The sequence below is a fragment of the Taudactylus pleione genome, unplaced genomic scaffold (assembly GCF_031769625.1).
Source record: "Taudactylus pleione unplaced genomic scaffold, aTauple2 ptg001834l, whole genome shotgun sequence".
Lineage (NCBI taxonomy): Eukaryota > Metazoa > Chordata > Amphibia > Anura > Myobatrachidae > Taudactylus > Taudactylus pleione.
In genome coordinates, this window is record NW_028286231.1 from 30094 (window position 1) to 54222 (window position 24129).

A 24129-nucleotide genomic window follows, 5' to 3' on the forward strand; every position below is an offset into this window, starting at 1 on the left:
CGCCAATTGAGGAATGTCGTCGGTGCTAAAATTATATTTAAAAATGGTCGTTCTTTAGGAAGGCAAATTGGCTCCCAGACAGGAGATCCAGGTTTTATTCCGCAAAATACTGTATTAGCATCAAATAAAAAAATATATATATTATTGTCATTTTCCTTTATTCCTTCGTTTTTGATAGTGTCAGACAGCAGTGAGAAGTTGTCACTACCGAGCGTTTTGTGATAATAGCATGCTAAGTATTGTTTTCATCAGAGGAAAAAAAAAATTACATGGCAGCTCAATCAATAACATTGTGTCACATTAGTGTTTTATTGTATGTAAACAACCCTATAAAGTGTAGCTCAACATACTCAACATTAACAATGACATTCATCCTCACCATTCTCATGGCGCCATCCTCCCGGACTGCGTGCAATTTGTGAACGTTTGCAGACATTCAGCCTTTCTCCTCTGGGGAATATTTGCTGGTTTAATTAACTGTGATAACTACCCTGTTCCGCCTTCTTTTTATGTGTATTCTAGAGTGTTCCGCCACCCGTCCCGCAGGATGCCGGCGACCTGCATGAGATGGAAGAGCTGGTATGGAGTGCTGGGTTGCTGGTGTGGAGTGTGATCTTGCTGGTGTGGAGCGCGGTGTTGTTGGTCTGGCGGGCCGGACTGTTGTTGTGGACTGCCGGCCTCCTCATGTGGACGGCTGGGAAGCTGGTGTGGAGTGCCGGAGTGCTGTTGTGGACAGCTGGATTGCTACTATGGAGAGCCGCCTTGTTGGTGTGGAGAACCGGACTCCTCCTTAGTAGCGCCGGACTGTTACTTTGGAGAGCGGGTTTGCTGTTTTGGAGAGCAGGACTGGTGGTTTGGAGAGTCGGCGTCCTGGTGTGGAAAGTTGGATTGTTGATATGGAAGGCCGGACTGTTTATTTGGAGATCGGGATGTCTAGTGTGAAGACACTTTGACGACTGTTCTTGAGACCTTATGACTGAACTAAAGTATTCAAAGTTAATGGAAAGAGAACAGACGAGATTGGTTGGATCGTTAAGATCTGAGATAAATTCAGCGTCTGATATAAAACGTTTATTGCCAAGTAACAGATGCATGTGCACTTTATCGCCAATTATTTAAATGATTCTGACTTCGAAAACTCTTTGACAGCTCGGCTCCTTCTAGTGACACACTACCCTTTAGCTTGTCTAATACCGGCTGTTCCTTGCTAATTGGTTTTCCCTCTGTCAGGAGGACTCTTAACTGCTGGGTAAATCCAATCCTCTTCCAACACAGGGTTTATTTTTATTTTAGTAATGAACTTTGGAAACATTGGCTTTGGGTACTAATTAAAGGAATTACTGTAGCTTGCTTAGTGCAGGAAGTGCGCACAGACCATTTGATAATTAATGTAACGGGGACATATTTTTATAGACGCTGGCAGATTCCAGCTCACGTGGGTGACAGTAATACTGGGATATTATGTTTAATGGATGTTAAATTTGGCAGATTAGACACAATTAAGCAAAGAGATGAATATACTATTGAATTAATTAACGCGCTAGAGATATGTATTATATGATAGAAGATAAAACAGGAAGTTACAATACTCAGAGTATTAACAGCTGAGGGGCTGATTCACTTAGCCGAAAATTTCGAGGCGCAGGTTCAAAACCAACGCCCACGACATTTGCTAGTCAGTTGGAAATCCATGTTGATTTAATACGCAGCTCCTAACTAGGTGATATTTAGGTAAAAATCCTTATTTTAAGGCAAAAAGTTTGGGTCACAGCAGCACCTCTGGGACATTCCTCCCAATGAATAATGATGTATTAGAGCTGTTTAAATGGGAAAGGTTTTTTTTTTTTTTTTTTTTAAACTTGCAGATGGGAGTTGTGTTTTTTTCCAACTTTTTACAAATATGCATATGTACAATGAAATGTCACTATAGAGACACTTTAATGTACCCCCAAATACTGAAGACACTTCTATTTGTTGAAATACATTTACTGGCTATAATCTTTCCATCATTTGTAAAAGTCAACAATTTGAAACCATTTAACTGCCTCCAATATTTTGCTGTCTTATTTGCCACATTTGATTGGGGGGGGGTGGGGGATTCAGGACGGTTTCTCCACTCTGTTATGTACTTTATATTGGTCACACATTGCATAGTGGAAGGAGGTTGCAGAATGATGACATTGTCATGCTGGTGCAGGATGATGTCACTAGGGGCGGGGCTTAAGGTCACTGCACTGCAGAAAATAATGCACAGCCAAGGGATGGGGAGTAGGGCATCTCCCTCACCCTGGTAGCTAGGAATGTAGGGTTACCCTTGTTTGAAAGAGAGGATTCTCTGCTTTAAAACTTTTTGCCCCTTCAATAGTTACTTTGTGGATATCACCTGACAATAACCCAGCCCTGTAGCACTCATCATATACTATAGCACTCATCATATACTATAGCACTCATCATCATCACTGCAGACCTGGCTCCGGTGTGAACAGCGCGGACTCAGGAATATCCTGGGTCGGCGCCGCAGTCTGAAAGGGGTTAGTTCCGGGACTTTGGTATAAAAGAAGTGCTAGTGTTTCTGTAGTGCAGGGTATTATTGTCTGCTGACCACATGAGATCCACAGACTATAACCACTAAAGGGTCACAGGAAATGATGTGGTGTACCTGAGATGTTGAAGCCAGGATGGGGGATGATCTTACGCTTACCCCATCTCTGACTTCATAATAATTGCACGATGATTGTTATAGTGCACGATGATTGTTATAGAGCATGATGATTGCTACAGTGCACGATGCATGATGAGTGCTATAGTGCATGATGAGTGCTATGGTGCATGATCCGGCTCTTCCGGCATTGCAGTTGGCGCTTGGAGATTATGTCATCTCCAAGTGCCACTGAAGCCAGCTATCGTGACCCGGATCACGCCGTTTACACTACAGGGTGCCAGGAGAACGACTCGTGGTCAACCCTGCAAACTACCCGAGTTGTATCCCCGGGTCCCTACAGAAACAATCCAGAGGTGTTTATGTAGGAGGGAGGGGGTTCTAACGCCTGTCCTCTAATAAACTTATGGATGCCCTCACTGAATGTGGTAGGTTGTCTACATTCCCTAATAGTATGTCTTTTGGGCAACCATATTATTTCTACACATTTTATATGTTTCATTTAAACTAGTAAAGAAAAAAATAAATACATTTTCAAGTGCAAATCTTATTATGTAACCCTATGTGGGGAGTCCAGCTTTTTTGCTGACTTGGGAAGGAAGATGCTACGTATAGTCATTTTACCTACGATCGGGCTGCCGGCGGTCGAAATCCCGGCCCGCGGCCAGAACCCTGGCGCCGGAATCCCGATATCAGTTGAGATGCCGATGCTGGAACATTGTGGGTAGATTTTATTCGCTGTGGCAGGATAAATCATCAAACTAACACTATTTTCTTCTGAAAGCAAAGAATAATTTTGAGGCTATTGTATAAGAAAAATAAACCAAAATCACTGCTGCAATGTGACCAACCCAAGAAGTGCTGAAATAGGCTCAGCTGGTCTGCAGGGTAAATGTGGATACAGACAGCAGCATGGGGGTGGTTTTCTTGACTCTCGGTAACTGAAATAAAACTGATAAATCAGGAGAACTGGATGTGACTTTTGTACCGAGCATTAGCTGACTACACCCTGGTGGGTACAGTTCTGTCACCTTATGATAAGACTATCAGCCAGACGCAGGTGACCGGTAAATGTAGTTTAGATCAGGGCAGCGATCGTGCGTCTGATCTCGTTACTTCTCCTCATCGCTGACAGAATGCAAATGTCGCTGTAGTCAGGGATCTGTGCGGGAGGCGAGCGTATGTAGGACGGATAAGCCAGGCTCTGGGGTATGGGATCATTTGTGTGACTCTACACTGAGGGACACCTAGCCGCAAATTGAAAAGCGCACGCACAGCTCAGCTCGCATCACTTGCTGGAAAGGTCACCTGCGGACTGCAATTATTAATCCCGGACAGGGAGGTGGAGATGAAAGCTGAGCGGGCGCTGTATGAGGTGCACGGCTAATTTCAACTCGTGCAAATGAAGCATTAATCAGTATTCCTCTACATGAGTGCACGATAGCGCTGCCAGACTGCCCATAGGATGTGATGCCGTGAAATGGATTGCCAGCTCTTCGTGATCTCTGCTGGGAAAGGCTGAATATGCATTTTGCAGCTTTTAGGTTACATTTCTGTTTAATAGGATTGTTAGGTTCTGAGCTGTCCAGTTGTCAGTATGAGCCTGCTAAGTGCTGCGTATACACCATAAAAAACCCAGAACAAATACCGTCATAGCAGCGATTTGCAAATCATTTAACACTTAAGTGATTTGAAAATTGTGGGAAAACCCCTAAAGCCTGAAATATGTAGTAATAAGCTAAGGAAAACCAAACATACATTAATGCATTTTTCCTTATAGAAATAACAGATTAATTTTTAGGTGTGACCCCCTCTATGATGACCCGTCTTTCCCTTACAGCAAATTAGTCCCTCTCATGTCATAAAGCCTAAACAGGATGTGAGGGAATCAGTATGATGCCTAACCCTAACCTGTCCCCCAAGTACCTAACCCTAATCCCCCCTCTAAGTGCCTAAACCTAACCCCCCTTACCCCACTAACTAAACCTAAGTCCCCCGGGGGGGTGCCTAACCCTACCCTCACCCCGGGGGTGCTAACCCTAACCCCCCCCTTCCCCTAGTCTAACCCTAACCTCCAGGGGGGGGGGCTAACCCTAAGTTTCCGCCGGGAACCCTAAACCAAACTCTCCGCCCCCGCACGGTTGTCCGCGCTCGGCGACCGGCTTACCTTTGATCGGTAAGCTGAGTATCGGGTAGGTCTAATGACAGGCGTCGGGATTTCGACGCCTGTCATTAGACGCCTGCTGGGATTAGACAGTCGGGATTATGTCTGTCGGCTTCTCGACTGCTTCCCATTGTGAGCACACAGTGCAGCTGCACTAAGCCATGGAGAGCGATAAAGTACCAACCAATCAGCTCCTGTCATTTTTCAAACACAGGCTGTAAAGTTACAATTAGGAGCTGATTGATTGGTTGGTACTTTATCTCTTTCCACTTTATCTCTCTCCACAGCTTAGTGAATAGACTCCAAAGTACCAACCAATCAGCTCCTGTCACTTTACAGGCTGTGGGCCTCATTTATCAATGAGTTTTATCTTGCACAACAGGTTTTAAAACTCATTGCGGATGATAAATGGTGCTCCAGCCAATCAGCTCCCAACTTTCATTTTTCAAACAGATGACAGTTGGGAGCTGATTGGCTGGAGCACCATTATCATACCCAACAAGTTTTATCACATCTTTTTAGCGTCTCCATCGATGGTGCCATCGGAGGTTTACATCGATTACAGGAACCAATCTATGCAAACTATTAACCATTAGTGGCAAACCATGGATGGTTCTTAACCATCGTTGGTCAATGGCCACCCCTAATCCATTGTAGGCAATGGCTGATAATATAATGATAAGCCTCGATGTTGACTAGTGTGAGGATACTGTAGCTAGCCAAGTACACTTCACACTAGCACTGTATATAAATGTGCAGCAGTCAGTGGGCCTGATTCAGAGCTGCTCGTAAGCGGCCGCTCGTTCGCTCCGAGCGATGTTTGCCCAACTGCGCATGCGTACGGATTGACCGCAGTGCGGTCGAAATTCATATGCTTGCAAAATAGCGAATGCCTGATAATTTGAGTGACAGAAAGAGGTGTATGTGGGTGGTAACGGGGGAAGGTGCTTGAAAACGGGGAGTGGAGATCCGAACGCAGGCGTGCTTAAAGGTCAAAACGGGCGTTTTATGGGTGTGCATAATTAAAACAGCAGCGTCATTGACCACGTCACTGGGTTATTTTATAGTCAGAACTGCTCGCAAAATTGTGGTAGGAAAAACTAACCCCAAGAATAGCGAGCAGTTCATTCCCTGGTCGATGTACTCGATTAATCGAATAAATAGCGGACATGACGTAGGATGCGAGCGGCCAGGGGGCGTATTTTTTAAAAAAACGACTGCAAGTTTGGTTCGCTCGTTCAGACCTAGAGGCGTGAACAGACCGCAAAAAGCGAACGGTTGATTTGAATAGCCACCCCTATTTTCAGGACGAGTGAGCGCTAATTGCGTCCAACTCTGAATCAGGCCCTGTGTTAGCTGCAGATGGACTAAACAGTATGTACTCCAAGATCATATGGTGGGTTACTGGCAGCTGTACTAGTGGCTAAAACTGGCTTCGGATACATAATACTTAAACAATTTAATGCTAAATGCAGGTGGTAATATGGTAAACACTTCATACATCTAGCCTCAATACGCCACACCACGACTTGCCTGGTGTGAGTGAGCAACTCTGTTCAAATCTGCTAGTGTCTGATACTTTTTTTTTGCCGAAAAAAGGCGACCGATAGTCTGCTGGTGCACTGTCTGCACCTGAGTCTGTATATGGGAGACTGTGCTAAGTAATGTGATATGTGACACCTGTATATCTGTGTGCTCCTGAGTCTGTATATGGGAGACTGTGCTGAGTAATGTGATATGTGACACCTGTATATCTGTGTGCTCCTGAGTCTGTATATGGGAGACTGTGCTGAGTAATGTGATGTGTGACACCTGTATATCTGTGTGCTCCTGAGTCTGTATATGGGAGACTGTGCTGAGTAATGTGATGTGTGACACCTGTATATCTGTGTGCTCCTGAGTCTGTATATGGGAGACTGTGCTGACTAATGTGATATGTGACACCTGTATATCTGTGTGCTCCTGAGTCTGTATATGGGAGACTGTGCTGAGTAATGTGATATGTGACACCTGTATATCTGTGTGCTCCTGAGTCTGTATATGGGAGACTGTGCTGAGTAATGTGATGTGTGACACCTGTATATCTGTGTGCTCCTGAGTCTGTATATGGGAGACTGTGCTGAGTAATGTGATGTGTGACACCTGTATATCTGTGTGCTCCTGAGTCTGTATATGGGAGACTGTGCTGAGTAATGTGATATGTGACACCTGTATATCTGTGTGCTCCTGAGTCTGTATATGGGAGACTGCGCTGAGTAATGTGATATGTGACACCTGTATATCTGTGTGCTCCTGAGTCTGTATATGGGAGACTGCGCTGAGTAATGTGATATGTGACACCTGTATATCTGTGTGCTCCTGAGTCTGTATATGGGAGACTTCGCTGAGTAATGTGATATGTGACACCTGTATATCTGTGTGCTCCTGAGTCTGTATATGGGAGACTGCGCTGAGTAATGTGATATGTGACACCTGTATATCTGTGTGCTCCTGAGTCTGTATATGGGAGACTGCGCTGAGTAATGTGATATGTGACACCTGTATATCTGTGTGCTCCTGAGTCTGTATATGGGAGACTGTGCTGAGTAATGTGATGTGTGACACCTGTATATCTGTGTGCTCCTGAGTCTGTATATGGGAGACTGTGCTGAGTAATGTGATGTGTGACACCTGTATATCTGTGTGCTCCTGAGTCTGTATATGGGAGACTGTGCTGACTAATGTGATATGTGACACCTGTATATCTGTGTGCTCCTGAGTCTGTATATGGGAGACTGTGCTGAGTAATGTGATATGTGACACCTGTATATCTGTGTGCTCCTGAGTCTGTATATGGGAGACTGTGCTGAGTAATGTGATGTGTGACACCTGTATATCTGTGTGCTCCTGAGTCTGTATATGGGAGACTGTGCTGAGTAATGTGATGTGTGACACCTGTATATCTGTGTGCTCCTGAGTCTGTATATGGGAGACTGCGCTGAGTAATGTGATATGTGACACCTGTATATCTGTGTGCTCCTGAGTCTGTATATGGGAGACTGCGCTGAGTAATGTGATATGTGACACCTGTATATCTGTGTGCTCCTGAGTCTGTATATGGGAGACTGTGCTGAGTAATGTGATGTGTGACACCTGTATATCTGTGTGCTCCTGAGTCTGTATATGGGAGACTGTGCTGAGTAATGTGATGTGTGACACCTGTATATCTGTGTGCTCCTGAGTCTGTATATGGGAGACTGCGCTGAGTAATGTGATATGTGACACCTGTATATCTGTGTGCTCCTGAGTCTGTATATGGGAGACTGCGCTGAGTAATGTGATATGTGACACCTGTATATCTGTGTGCTCCTGAGTCTGTATATGGGAGACTTCGCTGAGTAATGTGATATGTGACACCTGTATATCTGTGTGCTCCTGAGTCTGTATATGGGAGACTGCGCTGAGTAATGTGATATGTGACACCTGTATATCTGTGTGCTCCTGAGTCTGTATATGGGAGACTGCGCTGAGTAATGTGATATGTGACACCTGTATATCTGTGTGCTCCTGAGTCTGTATATGGGAGACTGCGCTGAGTAATGTGATATGTGACACCTGTATATCTGTGTGCTCCTGAGTCTGTATATGGGAGACTGCGCTGAGTAATGTGATATGTGACACCTGTATATCTGTGTGTACCTGAGTCTGTATATGGAGACTGCACTGAGTAATGTGATATGTGACACCTGTATATCTGTGTGCCCCTGAGTCTGTATATGGGAGACTGCGCTGAGTAATGTGATATGTGACACCTGTATATCTGTGTGCTCCTGAGTCTGTATATGGGAGACTGCGCTGAGTAATGTGATATGTGACACCTGTATATCTGTGTGCTCCTGAGTCTGTATGTAGGAGACTGCGCTGAGTAATGTGATGTGTGACACCTGTATATCTGTGTGCTCCTGAGTCTGTATATGGGAGACTGCGCTGAGTAATGTGATATGTGACACCTGTATATCTGTGTGCTCCTGAGTCTGTATATGGGAGACTGCGCTAAGTAATGTGATATGTGACACCTGTATATCTGTGTGCTCCTGAGTCTGTATATGGGAGACTGCGCTGAGTAATGTGATATGTGACACCTGTATATCTGTGTGCTCCTGAGTCTGTATATGGGAGACTGCGCTGAGTAATGTGATATGTGACACCTGTATATCTGTGTGCTCCTGAGTCTGTATGTAGGAGACTGCGCTGAGTAATGTGATGTGTGACACCTGTATATCTTTGTGCTCCTGAGTCTGTATATGGGAGACTGCGCTGAGTAATGTGATATGTGACACCTGTATATCTGTGTGCTCCTGAGTCTGTATATGGGAGACTGCGCTAAGTAATGTGATATGTGACACCTGTATATCTGTGTGCACCTGTGTCTGTATATGGGAGACTGCGCTGAGTAATGTGATATGTGACACCTGTATATCTGTGTGCACCTGTGTCTGTATATGGGAGACTGCGCTGAGTAATGTGATATGTGACACCTGTATATCTGTGTGCTCCGGAGTCTGTATATGGGAGACTGCGCTGTGTAATGTGATATGTGACACCTGTATATCTGTGTGCTCCTGAGTCTGTATATGGGAGACTGCGCTGAGTAATGTGATATGTGACACCTGTATATCTGTGTGCTCCTGAGTCTGTATATGGGAGACTGCGCTGAGTAATGTGATATGTGACACCTGTATATCTGTGTGCTCCTGAGTCTGTATGTAGGAGACTGCGCTGAGTAATGTGATGTGTGACACCTGTATATCTTTGTGCTCCTGAGTCTGTATATGGGAGACTGCGCTGAGTAATGTGATATGTGACACCTGTATATCTGTGTGCTCCTGAGTCTGTATATGGGAGACTGCGCTAAGTAATGTGATATGTGACACCTGTATATCTGAGTGCACCTGTGTCTGTATATGGGAGACTGCGCTGAGTAATGTGATATGTGACACCTGTATATCTGTGTGCACCTGTGTCTGTATATGGGAGACTGCGCTGAGTAATGTGATATGTGACACCTGTATATCTGTGTGCTCCTGAGTCTGTATATAGGAGACTGCGCTGAGTAATGTGATATGTGACACCTGTATATCTGTGTGCTCCTGAGTCTGTATATGGGAGACTGCGCTGAGTAATGGGATATGTGACACCTGTATATATGTGTGCTCCTGAGTCTGTATATGGGAGACTGCGCTGAGTAATGGGATATGTGATACCTGTATATCTGTGTGCTCCTGAGTCTGTATATGGAGACTGTGCTGAGTAATGTGACACCTGTATATCTGTGTGCTCCTGAGTCTGTATATGGAGACTGTGCTGAGTAATGTGACACCTGTATATCTGTGTGCTCCTGAGTCTGTATATGGGAGACTGTGCTGAGTAATGTGATATGTGACACCTGTATATCTGTGTGCTCCTGAGTCTGTATATGGGAGACTGCGCTGAGTAATGTGATATGTGACACCTGTATACCTGTGTGCTCCTGAGTCTGTATATGGAGACTGTGCTGAGTAATGTGATATGTGACACCTGTATATCTGTGTGCTCCTGAGTCTGTGTATAGGAGACTGCGCTGAGTAATGTGACACCTGTATATCTGTGTGCTCCTGAGTCTGTATATGGGAGACTGCGCTGAGTAATGTGATATGTGACACCTGTATATCTGTGTGCTCCTGAGTCTGTATATGGGAGACTGCGCTGAGTAATGTGATATGTGACACCTGTATATCTGTGTGCTCCTGAGTCTGTATATGGGAGACTGCGCTGAGTAATGTGATATGTGACACCTGTATATCTGTGTGCTGCTGAGTCTGTATATAGGAGACTGCGCTGAGTAATGTGACACCTGTATATCTGTGTGCTCCTGAGTCTGTATATGGGAGACTGCACTGAGTAATGTGACACCTGTATATCTGTGTGCTCCTGAGTCTGTATATGGGAGACTGCGCTGAGTAATGTGATATGTGACACCTGTATATCTGTGTGCTCCTGAGTCTGTATATGGGAGACTGCGCTGAGTAATGTGATATGTGACACCTGTATATCTGTGTGCTCCTTAGTCTGTATATGGGAGACTGCGCTGAGTAATATGATATGTGACACCTGTATATCTGTGTGCTCCTGAGTCTGTATATAGGAGACTGCGCTGAGTAATGTGACACCTGTATATCTGTGTGCTCCTGAGTCTGTATATAGGAGACTGCGCTGAGTAATGTGACACCTGTATGTCTGTGTGCTCCTGAGTCTGTATATAGGAGACTGCGCTGAGTAATGTGATATGTGACACCTGTATGACTGTGTGCTCCTGAGTCTCTATATGGGAGACTGCGCTGAGTAATGTGATATGTGACACCTGTATATCTGTGTGCTCCTGAGTCTGTATATGGGAGACTGTGCTGAGTAATGTTATATGTGACACCTGTATATCTGTGTGCTCCTGAGTCTGTATATGGGAGACTGCGCTGAGTAATTTGATATGTGACACCTGTATATCTGTGTGCTCCTGAGTCTGTATATGGGAGACTACGCTGAGTAATGTGATATGTGACACCTGTATATCTGTATGCTCCTGAGTCTGTATATGGGAGACTGTGCTAAGTAATGTGATATGTGACACCTGTATATCTGTGTCCTCCTGAGTCTGTATATGGGAGACTGTGCTGAGTAATGTGATATGTGACACCTGTATATCTGTGTGCTCCTGAGTCTGTATATGGGAGACTGTGCTGAGTAATGTGATGTGTGACACCTGTATATCTGTGTGCTCCTGAGTCTGTATATGGGAGACTGTGCTGAGTAATGTGATGTGTGACACCTGTATATCTGTGTGCTCCTGAGTCTGTATATGGGAGACTGTGCTGAGTAATGTGATATGTGACACCTGTATATCTGTGTGCTCCTGAGTCTGTATATGGGAGACTGTGCTGAGTAATGTGATATGTGACACCTGTATATCTGTGTGCTCCTGAGTCTGTATATGGGAGACTGTGCTGAGTAATGTGATGTGTGACACCTGTATATCTGTGTGCTCCTGAGTCTGTATATGGGAGACTGTGCTGAGTAATGTGATGTGTGACACCTGTATATCTGTGTGCTCCTGAGTCTGTATATGGGAGACTGTGCTGAGTAATGTGATATGTGACACCTGTATATCTGTGTGCTCCTGAGTCTGTATATGGGAGACTGCGCTGAGTAATGTGATATGTGACACCTGTATATCTGTGTGCTCCTGAGTCTGTATATGGGAGACTGCGCTGAGTAATGTGATATGTGACACCTGTATATCTGTGTGCTCCTGAGTCTGTATATGGGAGACTGCGCTGAGTAATGTGATATGTGACACCTGTATATCTGTGTGCTCCTGAGTCTGTATATGGGAGACTTCGCTGAGTAATGTGATATGTGACACCTGTATATCTGTGTGCTCCTGAGTCTGTATATGGGAGACTGCGCTGAGTAATGTGATATGTGACACCTGTATATCTGTGTGCTCCTGAGTCTGTATATGGGAGACAGCGCTGAGTAATGTGATATGTGACACCTGTATATCTGTGTGCTCCTGAGTCTGTATATGGGAGACTGCGCTGAGTAATGTGATATGTGACACCTGTATATCTGTGTGCTCCTGAGTCTGTATATGGGAGACTGCGCTGAGTAATGTGATATGTGACACCTGTATATCTGTGTGTACCTGAGTCTGTATATGGAGACTGCGCTGAGTAATGTGATATGTGACACCTGTATATCTGTGTGCCCCTGAGTCTGTATATGGGAGACTGCGCTGAGTAATGTGATATGTGACACCTGTATATCTGTGTGCTCCTGAGTCTGTATATGGGAGACTGCGCTGAGTAATGTGATATGTGACACCTGTATATCTGTGTGCTCCTGAGTCTGTATGTAGGAGACTGCGCTGAGTAATGTGATGTGTGACACCTGTATATCTGTGTGCTCCTGAGTCTGTATATGGGAGACTGCGCTGAGTAATGTGATATGTGACACCTGTATATCTGTGTGCTCCTGAGTCTGTATATGGGAGACTGCGCTGAGTAATGTGATATGTGACACCTGTATATCTGTGTGCTCCTGAGTCTGTATATGGGAGACTGCGCTGAGTAATGTGATATGTGACACCTGTATATCTGTGTGCTCCTGAGTCTGTATGTAGGAGACTGCGCTGAGTAATGTGATGTGTGACACCTGTATATCTTTGTGCTCCTGAGTCTGTATATGGGAGACTGCGCTGAGTAATGTGATATGTGACACCTGTATATCTGTGTGCTCCTGAGTCTGTATATGGGAGACTGCGCTAAGTAATGTGATATGTGACACCTGTATATCTGTGTGCACCTGTGTCTGTATATGGGAGACTGCGCTGAGTAATGTGATATGTGACACCTGTATATCTTTGTGCTCCTGAGTCTGTATATAGGAGACTGCGCTGAGTAATGTGATATGTGACACCTGTATATCTGTGTGCTCCTGAGTCTGTATATGGGAGACTGCGCTGAGTAATGTGATATGTGACACCTGTATATCTGTGTGCTCCTGAGTCTGTATATGGGAACTGCGCTGAGTAATGGGATATGTGACACCTGTATACCTGTGTGCTCCTGAGTCTGTATATGGAGACTGTGCTGAGTAATGTGATATGTGACACCTGTATATCTGTGTGCTCCTGAGTCTGTGTATAGGAGACTGCGCTGAGTAATGTGACACCTGTATATCTGTGTGCTCCTGAGTCTGTATATGGGAGACTGCGCTGAGTAATGTGATATGTGACACCTGTATATCTGTGTGCTCCTGAGTCTGTATATGGGAGACTGCGCTGAGTAATGTGATATGTGACACCTGTATATCTGTGTGCTCCTGAGTCTGTATATGGGAGACTGCGCTGAGTAATGTGATATGTGACACCTGTATATCTGTGTGCTCCTGAGTCTGTATATAGGAGACTGCGCTGAGTAATGTGACACCTGTATATCTGTGTGCTCCTGAGTCTGTATATGGGAGACTGCACTGAGTAATGTGACACCTGTATATCTGTGTGCTCCTGAGTCTGTATATGGGAGACTGCGCTGAGTAATGTGATATGTGACACCTGTATATCTGTGTGCTCCTGATTCTGTATATGGGAGACTGCGCTGAGTAATGTGATATGTGACACCTGTATATCTGTGTGCTCCTGAGTCTGTATATGGGAGTCTGCGCTGAGTAATGTGATATGTGACACCTGTATATCTGTGTGCTCCTTAGTCTGTATATGGGAGACTGCGCTGAGTAATATGATATGTGACACCTGTATATCTGTGTGCTCCTGAGTCTGTATATAGGAGACTGCGCTGAGTAATGTGACACCTGTATGTCTGTGTGCTCCTGAGTCTGTATATAGGAGACTGCGCTGAGTAATGTGATATGTGACACCTGTATGACTGTGTGCTCCTGAGTCTCTATATGGGAGACTGCGCTGAGTAATGTGATATGTGACACCTGTATATCTGTGTGCTCCTGAGTCTGTATATGGGAGACTGTGCTGAGTAATGTGATATGTGACACCTGTATATCTGTGTGCTCCTGAGTCTGTATATGGGAGACTGCGCTGAGTAATTTGATATGTGACACCTGTATATCTGTGTGCTCCTGAGTCTGTATATGGGAGACTACGCTGAGTAATGTGATATGTGACACCTGTATATCTGTATGCTCCTGAGTCTGTATATGGGAGACTGTGCTGAGTAATGTGATATGTGACACCTGTATATCTGTGTGCTCCTGAGTCTGTATATGGGAGACTGCGCTGAGTAATGTGAAATGTGACACCTGTATCTCTGTGTGCTCCTGAGTCTGTATATAGGAGACTGCGCTGAGTAATGTGATATGTGACACCTGTATATCTGTGTGCTCCTGAGTCTGTATATGGGAGACTGTGCTGAGTAATGTGATATGTGACACCTGTATATCTGTGTGCTCCTGAGTCTGTATATAGGAGACTGCGCTGAGTAATGTGACACCTGTATATCTGTGTGCTCCTGAGTCTGTATATGAGAGACTGCGCTGAGTAATGTGATATGTGACACCTGTATATCTGTGTGCTCCTGAGTCTGTATATAGGAGACTGCGCTGAGTAATGTGACACCTGTATGTCTGTGTGCTCCTGAGTCTGTATATGGGAGACTGTGCTGAGTAATGTGATATGTGACACCTGTATATCTGTGTGCTCCTGAGTCTGTATATGGAGACTGCGCTGAGTAATGTGATATGTGACACCTGTATATCTGTGTGCTCCTGAGTCTGTATATAGGAGACTGCGCTGAGTAATGTTATATGTGACACCTGTATATCTGTGTGCTCCTGAGTCTGTATATGGGAGACTGTGCTGAGTAATGTGATATGTGACACCTGTATATCTGTGTTCTCCTGAGTCTGTATATGGGAGACTGCGCTGAGTAATGTGATATGTGACCGCTGTATATCTGTGTGCTCCTGAGTCTGTATATGGGAGACTGCGCTGAGTAATGTGATATGTGACACCTGTATATCTGTGTGCTCCTGAGTCTGTATATGGGAGACTGTGCTGAGTAATGTGATATGTGACACCTACATATCTGTGTGCTCCTGAGTCTGTATATGGAGACTGCGCTGAGTAATGTGATATGTGACACCTGTATATCTGTGTGCTCCTGAGTCTGTATATGGGAGACTGCGCTGAGTAATGTGATATGTGACACCTGTATATCTGTGTGCTCCTGAGTCTGTATATGGGAGACTGCGCTGAGTAATGTGATATGTGACACCTGTATATCTGTGTGCTCCTGAGTCTGTATATGGAGACTGTGCTGAGTAATGTGCTATGTGACACCTGTATATCTGTGTGCTCCTGAGTCTGTATATGGGAGACTGCGCTGAGTAATGTGATATGTGACACCTGTATATCTGTGTGCTCCTGAGTCTGTATATGGGAGACTGCGCTGAGTAATCTGATATGTGACACCTGTATATCTGTGTGCTCCTGAGTCTGTATATGGGAGACTGCACTGAGTAATGGGATATGTGATACCTGTATATCTGTGTGCTCCTGAGTCTGTATATGGGAGACTGTGCTGAGTAATGGGATATGTGACACCTGTATATCTGTGTGCTCCTGAGTCTGTATATGGGAGACTGTGCTGAGTAATGTGATATGTGACACCTGTATATCTGTGTGCTCCTGAGTCTGTATATGGGAGACTGTGCTGAGTAATGTGATATGTGACACCTGTATATCTGTGTGCTCCTGAGTCTGTATATGGGAGACTGCGCTGAGTAATTTGTTATGTGACACCTGCATATCTGTGTACTCCTGAGTCTGTATATGGAGACTGCGCTGAGTAATGTGATATGTGACACCTGTATATCTGTGTGCTCCTGAGTCTGTATATAGGAGACTGCGCTGAGTAATGTGATATGTGACACCTGTATATCTGTGTGCTCCTGAGTCTGTATATGGGAGACTGCGCTGAGTAATGTGATATGTGACACCTGTATATCTGTGTGCTCCTGAGACTGTATATGGGAGACTGTGCTGAGTAATGTGATATGTGACACCTGTATATCTGTGTGCTCCTGAGTCTGTATATGGGAGACTGCGCTGAGTAATGTGATATGTGACACCTGTATATCTGTGTGCTCCTGAGTCTGTATATGGGAGACTGCGCTGAGTAATGTGACACCTGTATATCTGTGTGCTCCTGAGTCTGTATATAGGAGACTGTGCTGAGTAATGTGATATGTGACACCTGTATATCTGTGTGCACCTTAGTCTGTATATGGGAGACTGCGCTGAGTAATGTGATATGTGACACCTGTATATCTGTGTGCTCCTGAGTCTGTATATGGGAGACTGCGCTGAGTAATGTGATATGTGACACCTGTATATCTGTGTGCTCCTGAGTCTGTATATGGGAGACTGCGCTGAGTAATGTGATTTGTGACACCTGTATATCTGTGTGCTCCTGAGTCTGTATATGGGAGACTACGCTGAGTAATGTGATATGTGACACCTGTATATCTGTGTGCTCCTGAGTCTGTATATGGGAGACTACGCTGAGTAATGTGATATGTGACACCTGTATATCTGTGTGCTCCTGAGTCTGTATATGGGAGACTGCGCTGAGTAATGTGACATGTGACACCTGTATATCTGTGTGCTCCTGAGTCTGTATATGGGAGACTGCGCTGAGTAATGTGATATGTGACACCTGTATATCTGTGTGCTCCTGAGTCTGTATATGGGAGACTGCGCTGAGTAATGTGATATGTGACACCTGTATATCTGTGTGCTCCTGAGTCTGTATATGGGAGACTGCGCTGAGTAATGTGATATGTGACACCTGTATATCTGTGTGCTCCTGAGTCTGTATATGGGAGACTGCGCTGAGTAATGTGATAGGTGACACCTGTATATCTGTGTGCACCTGAGTCTGTATATGGGAGACTGCGCTGAGTAATGTGATATGTGACACCTGTATATCTGTGTGCTCCTGAGTCTGTATATGGGAGACTGCGCTGAGTAATGTGATATGTGACACCTGTATATCTGTGTGCTCCTGAGTCTGTATATGGAGACTGCGCTGAGTAATGCTTAATCCTTAGTGTGGCATATTCCTCCGCAGGTGTGTAGTAGGTAAGCAACAGTTATTACATACATAGGGCACCGTTGTGCCCTCAATAATCTGAGCTTCTGGTGCCCGGTGTATGTTAGAGGTCATTAATAATGGCAGCGTGACCCTCTCCATCTTCAGAGAACGCCAGGTACTCTCTTTCCCTGGAAGTCAGGAATGTTTTGCTGGATCGAGGCGACTACAAATCTATGTTCTGGAGCGCAGACTCTCAGGGTAATAACAGTTCTGAAGGTCACATCTGGCTCTAATTACCTCATTAATTAAGCTGATTTTCTTAGAGCAGGGGTACCTGCCATGCGGCTTTCTTAGAACCTAACATCAGCCTCACACCAAGAGTGAAAGCCCTAATGCTACGTACAGGTGTTAATATAGACGCATTAGTGTAACATACAAATGCACTGCTAGTGCCCACTGTTCCGGGAGCTTATGTATAGTTAAATAAGATTTCAGCTGTGCCTCGATTATTGCCTTGGAAAGTGCACCCCGCGATGTGTTTCTAACGTGCAGGCGCGCTTATTTCTATGCCTCGCACCTACGTAAGTGCTTGAATCATCTCGGCATCCTACCTACTGTCCACCCCCTTTATGGAATTACAATGCTTATACTTACTTTTTCTCTTAAAATGCTTCTCGTTGTAATAATATATAATTTATCTTAAATGAATCATGAGCGCGATGGTAATCAGGATCGCTATATACCCCATGTGTCACTACGGGTTATCATTCTGTTGCTGGTCTTACAATGGTCAGTCTGGCTAATAACGTACAATGGGGGAGACGGATCAAACCTTGGATAGCGATAGAGTGGGGCCAATCGGCTTCTGTCGTTGTATGCACTGTGCGCCTCATTAAGTAGCGTGCACTGCTGATCGCAGATTCCTGATTATCAGGAATTTGCGCATGCTCAGGATGAGCCTGTGCAGTACGGATCTGCAATCCCGCACGAAGTACGGCAGCAGACGGTCAGTAATTGAGCCTATGTTATATCCCTATAGATATCATTTCTCATACTGCAATACTCGGTATTATTCCCCAGTACTCCGGGGTGACTATAGGATTTAGCTACTATACCAAGAGTTATCTTGTTACACCTTTGTTGGCAAACACTGCTCTAAGGTCCAGATTCAGAGATGTACACAATTTAGTTGACCGCTCACAGACGCACTGCGCACACGCCAAGGTACCTTAACGGCATACACCCCAGCGCACGTTATAGGATGACATAGCGCCAGGGACGTGGGTGTCGGGCACGCCATTCTAAGTAGTGGGGTGCATGTTTAGTCACCCTACAAGCTGGAAATGGTGTTGCTGGTTTGTCAACCATGCTGCCTACTCAGGCAGCTTGTCCCCTGGGCGGCCATGCTGGTCTCACATCCCAGGTTACTTCCTTGGCCACACACAAGCAAGGAGTTCTATTTCCTCCCTGCATTGTGTGAGGAGACCCAATCTGCAGTGGCGTATCTATAATGGGTACAGGGTGTGAGGTGCACACGTTACCCTATGTTCAGGGGAAGCCCACACCACGCACCCATTCAATAAACTTACCTCAGGGAAATCACAGGGAAAATGGCGCCGTCACCATTTTCCTGGAGATGTTTGCTCTGTTCCAGAGTCCACACTGCACGAGGGGGGATGAGAACCAGACATAGAACTGCAGAGCTCACCATGTCATAGCTCAATCAATATATATCACCATTATCGCATGAGTCAGTTTTTGGACCAAGTGCAAAGACCCGATTCTCAGTGACAATGTGTTTCCTGGGCACTTTGTATTGTTCATCAAACCCATTTATATAGCATGTTGTGACAATGTGACTGCACAGGGCTCGTCGCCAGGAGGAGAGAACATAAGACTGTTCCTTCCTATGCTTTATTTTCTTACCAACACACGTGTAATCCCACAGAACACTTAGGGGGTCATTCAGACCCGCTCGTGAGCGTCAGGACGCTCGCAAGCGGGTCGATGTTTCCCACTGCGCATGCGCACGAAGGAGGGAGCTCCGTCGTGTGCATGCGCGAGACCCGGCGAGCGACGGGCTTTCCATCGCTCCGGGTCTCGCACCAAAGGGGGCGTGCTGTCGATGTTGATTGACAGCACGCCCCCTTTGGTGGGCGTGCTGGAGGCGTGCCTGCCAGACGGAGGCGTTCCCATGGGAACGCCTACCGTCTGAAGCCGGCCCCACTGACATCACTAGTGATGTCAGTGGGAGTGATTTTGGCTCTGATAGAGCCAAAATCACTCCAGGGCTTGTGGCAGTGAGACCCTACTGCAGGGTCTCTGTCGCAAGTCCGATGGTCACGATGGTCAAGACCATCGCGACCATCTTTTTGGCCGCTCGCATATGCTGTGGGTGGTCATCCACAGCATATACGAGCGACCAGGAGGCCGCTCCATTTTCATGGAGGAGAGCCCTGATTCAGAGCGAGCGCTCTGGTCAGAGCGTTCAGTTCTGAATGACCCCCCTTTTGTTTTATCTTGTGTTACACCCATTAATGATTATTAGCCAGGGAGCTGTCATCATAGTGTATTACACAACGTATAAATGGATTGCGACAGCCATAGCGGGCAGGTTCTCCCCAGGATAAGGCAGAGCCGCACTAACACTACAGAGTCCTCCTCGGCCTCGCTGACACGTGACATTTTTGTGAATAATTTGACTTGCGGTGTGCGGTTTGGGGATAATTTGGAAATGTTCAGTGACTTCGTCTCAGGCTCAGCTGAGCAGATTGGGACTTTTGTTCAGAAATCACTTGTACTTGCCTCCAGCAAAAATGTTCCTGCGACATTGTTTAAATGGTCTCTTTTGCCAGTTTTTCGTGAAATAATGATTTCTCCCACTCAGCACGAGCGCTGGGCAGAGAATTCGCACCCAATCTGAGAAGTCACCGAGTCTTTTATAACCTACTTTTAAGTGCTTGCATTAATTTTACATCCATAATAGCCGTGCGCCACATGGTTCTGTTGCTAAAGTGGAACAATATATTTTTTATAAATCGCTATTTACATCAGTGTGTGTGTGTGCGCGTGCGTGTGTGACTCTGCTTGATCGTCGGATAGGATCATAGTCTAAAGCTGCACACACACAACGATTTAGTAAATGAACGATTTTAGTAAACGTGAACGCGCATGAACGATAATCGATCATTTTAACTTTAACAATTTTTTCAATGATTGAACGATAAACGATATCGTTAACGATAATCATTCAAAAAATCGTAGTGTGTGTTTGCACCTTAAGTCTAATAAATACCCCTCTCCCTTAAATTTGCCTCTGTCAGAAATGCGTATCCCATTTGGGCACTGTATCTCCACCAACAAATATGCCACCTTGGGTCATGCTTACTACATATAGGATTTATATTGCACCACAAGGGCTCCACAACACCTCACAGGGTACATAGACAGAAGCAAACCAAGAACACAGTCACGGTACAGAACATTCCATGATATGGTTTATAAACATTGCTGCATCCACAATCATCATATATTAGGATAGGTGCCGTTGTAGGTAGTGTGGAGGAAATGATGGCATGTGCGAGCAGCCATTGCCAGGGAGGGTAAATGTTGCGGATAGTAACCCTTTGGGACCAATGGCCATGGCCAGATTAAGGGTCACATGGGCCTGGAGCTGAGAATAATCAAGGGCCTATTGTGAGAAGCGGTGCCAGTGCTGTGTGGGTGTGGCCAGTGCAGTGTGGGTGTGGCCAGTGTTCTGTGGGTGTGACCAGTACTGCATGGGCGTGGCCACGCTGCATCAGCCTTGATATCTACCTAAATACGTAGACGTACAAACATTGTATTATTTTGTGAGGTAAACAAATACAATTTTAATATATATGGCTGAACATGTGGCCAGCTGGGGCGGCTGGTCATCATCATGCTAGTCCCATCCCCCTCATTGTTAATATGGTCATGTAAAGAAGCTGTTAGCTACCGGGGCCGATTAGCAGCCCTTATACAGGGAGTTCAGAAAGTCCCTCCGCAGTGACTGTGTGCTAAGTGTGTGACAGTCCAAAATTCAAATAGGGGAGATGCACCAACTGCCAGTGAGTCCTGGCCAGCGATGTTTGGCAGCGTTTGGGGCGGCAGTTGGTGTGACTATTTGAATTCTGTAATGTGCTGCACCCCCACCTCTGGAGCCACCACTATATGTCACACACTTAGCACACAGGGGACGGGATGTTCTAAGGGAAAAATGCGGTAAAATCACAGTTTTCAAGGTCTTTACCGAATTTAATAAGTACTAAACCCCGGCTACCCTGTGCGGAGGGTAACCCCAGAAAAACCTGGCGTTACCCCATAGAAGCCTATGGTCTTCTTACTGCATCCCGCACCCCGGCGCTTCCCCGCCCCGCAGTCGCCCAGCACTGGCCCCCACTCACCTGAGTGTCCTGGTCACCGGCTGTGCTCCTCCTGGGTCCTCCGCCTCCTCCTGATCTTCCGGGTGCAGGGAGGAGGAGCTCGGTGCTTCCTGCGCAGGTCACCAGCAGGAAGCTTCCGGGGCTCGGAGAGGGCGGGGTCCCACGAGGAGACCCCCTCACCCAGCGTCGGTTGCTTTGCAAAGGGCAGGTCTCATCGCAAGAGCTGTCCTTTGCGATGCTAATCGCATATGTTAGTACATATGCCATTAGTAAGGTTGTGGTGACTGGCGGAATGTCATACATGCCTACCCTCCCGGTTTTTGCGGGAGGCTCCCGATTTTTCGGGTAACCCCCCGCACCCCCGGAAGGGTAGGCAATTCTCCCGCATTCTGCCCACTTCCTAGTGAAGTGGGCAGAATTAGGAGAATACCCGCGGCAATCGCGGGTCTCCGTGAAGGGGGCGGGGGCTTAAGCTGTGATTCGGCATGCATCACAGCATTTGGCCCCGCCCCCTATGTAAATTGTGCCCAATCGCGGCAATTTTACCGCAAGGGGGCGGGGCTTAATGACGCAAATCGTCAAGCCCCGCCCCCGTCGGCCCCCTGCTGCTTCTCTTACCCGGGCTTCTCCCGGGAAGAGAATATTAAAGGTAGGCAACCCTGCGGAATGTTCACCGCAGCCTTTGTACATCCTGCCCAGGAAGGGGGTGGCTAATGGATGGTTAGTCTGCACCTGCCTCCCCCATTATTGAGGCGAAGCGGGTCCAGACACCGCCCACGTGTATTAAATAAAATTTTGCAGAAGAGGGAGAGTGTTAACTCACCAGTCCGGCGAATCGCACACTCCCTCCTTCGGCATCTGACCGATGCTTGCAGTGAATCTGCGCATGTGCCGTTCGGAAATCCCCAGTGGCACCCGCGCCGTTATTAAGAAACATTATATATATTGTTTTTTTGTAAACACATTCCCTGGCTGCATAATCCGAGGCAACAACAGCTGCAGTTGTCACAACAGTTAGTGCCAGTGACCGTTCACACATTGGAGGTCATTCAGACCCGGTCGTTAGCGCCGATGCGCTCAGACCGGGTCGATGGCCCCCCACAGAGCATGCCGTCGTGCGCATGCGTGAGACCCGCTACGACCGACAGCGCCGGTCGTAGCGGGTCTCGATCCAAAGGGGGCGAGCTGTCAATGTTGATTGACAGCTCGCCCCGTTTGGAAGGCGGGCTGGGGGGGTGGCAGCCCAAACGGAGGCGTTGGAGCCAGAAGCTTTCCGGGCCTTACGACAAGGGAGACCCTACCCTAGGGTCTCGTCTTAAGCCCCGATGGTCGCGATGGTCTCTGACCATCGCGACCATCACCGGAGCGGTCGTTAGAGCTGTGGGTGTTAACCCACAGCCTAACGACCGCAACAGAGGCGGGCGGTCAGGATGCAAGTGGCCGCCCAGTTTCTGAGCGATCGCTTGCATCCTCCGACCGCCTCTGAATGAGGCCCATTGCCTCCTCACTTCAGCACCCTGTATAGGGATAGCGGCACCGATAATGACAGGGAACCCTGTCATACGGATCACTTTCCTGCATTACAATATGCAGGGAAGCGATGACTGCAGCAGTTAACGTGTGTAGTTACCGATTTATTTACACACATCGTAGCATCATACATCTATCGCACAGTCACTGCGGAAGGACTTTCTGAGCCTCCCTGTAGGGGGCTGTTTGTGCGATCAAAAAGGGAGGACTGCAGCAGGTATCTCACCTGAAAATAAATGAGTTTTAGGGGATATACTGCAAATTTATTTTAATAAATAGGGCCGCTTGTTGTGTGGTGCAAATGAGGATCGGGGAACGGACTGTGAAGGAAGTGATCTATTGCAGATTGCCGCTATCCCCCTCTCCCACTCACACATTAGTCTTTTATAAATCAGTGACAAATTCCAATAGTACTTGCTTAATCTTTGGGCCAAAGGGCAGGTTCTAGAACTGCCTCACTTTATGGAACAGCAGGGGTTGGGGTCTTGATGCCTCGAATTGCATCATTTTGACCCTGTACTGCCCGTTATGAAAGGAACATAGGTGAGATCGCTGAGGGCGAGCTTCTCTTCCAAGAGTCTGAGAGACACCTCTGAAATTGGGGCGTCTCCTGAACGTTCTGATCGAGTAGGCTTGTATGCTCAGAGTAGGGACCACCATTGTTTTTGATGTTTTTTGCCACCATCGTTACGCACCTTGGCCCTCATTCAGAGCCGTACGCTCTGAGCA

General features: G+C 46.4%; 1 protein-coding gene across 1 annotated transcript in view; it reads left to right on the forward strand.

The window, feature by feature from the left end:
• Positions 1-522: 522 nt before the first annotated feature.
• ST6GALNAC3 (ST6 N-acetylgalactosaminide alpha-2,6-sialyltransferase 3) overlaps positions 523-24129 on the forward strand; it is a gene marked incomplete at its 5' end in the record, with an annotated part of 350326 nt that continues 326719 nt past the window's right edge. Inside the window, 2 exons of the mRNA XM_088465053.1 lie at positions 523-579; positions 17592-17722. Of these exons, the coding sequence (XP_088321179.1) occupies positions 523-579; positions 17592-17722 (188 nt within the window). The remainder of the gene's footprint in view (positions 580-17591; positions 17723-24129) is intronic.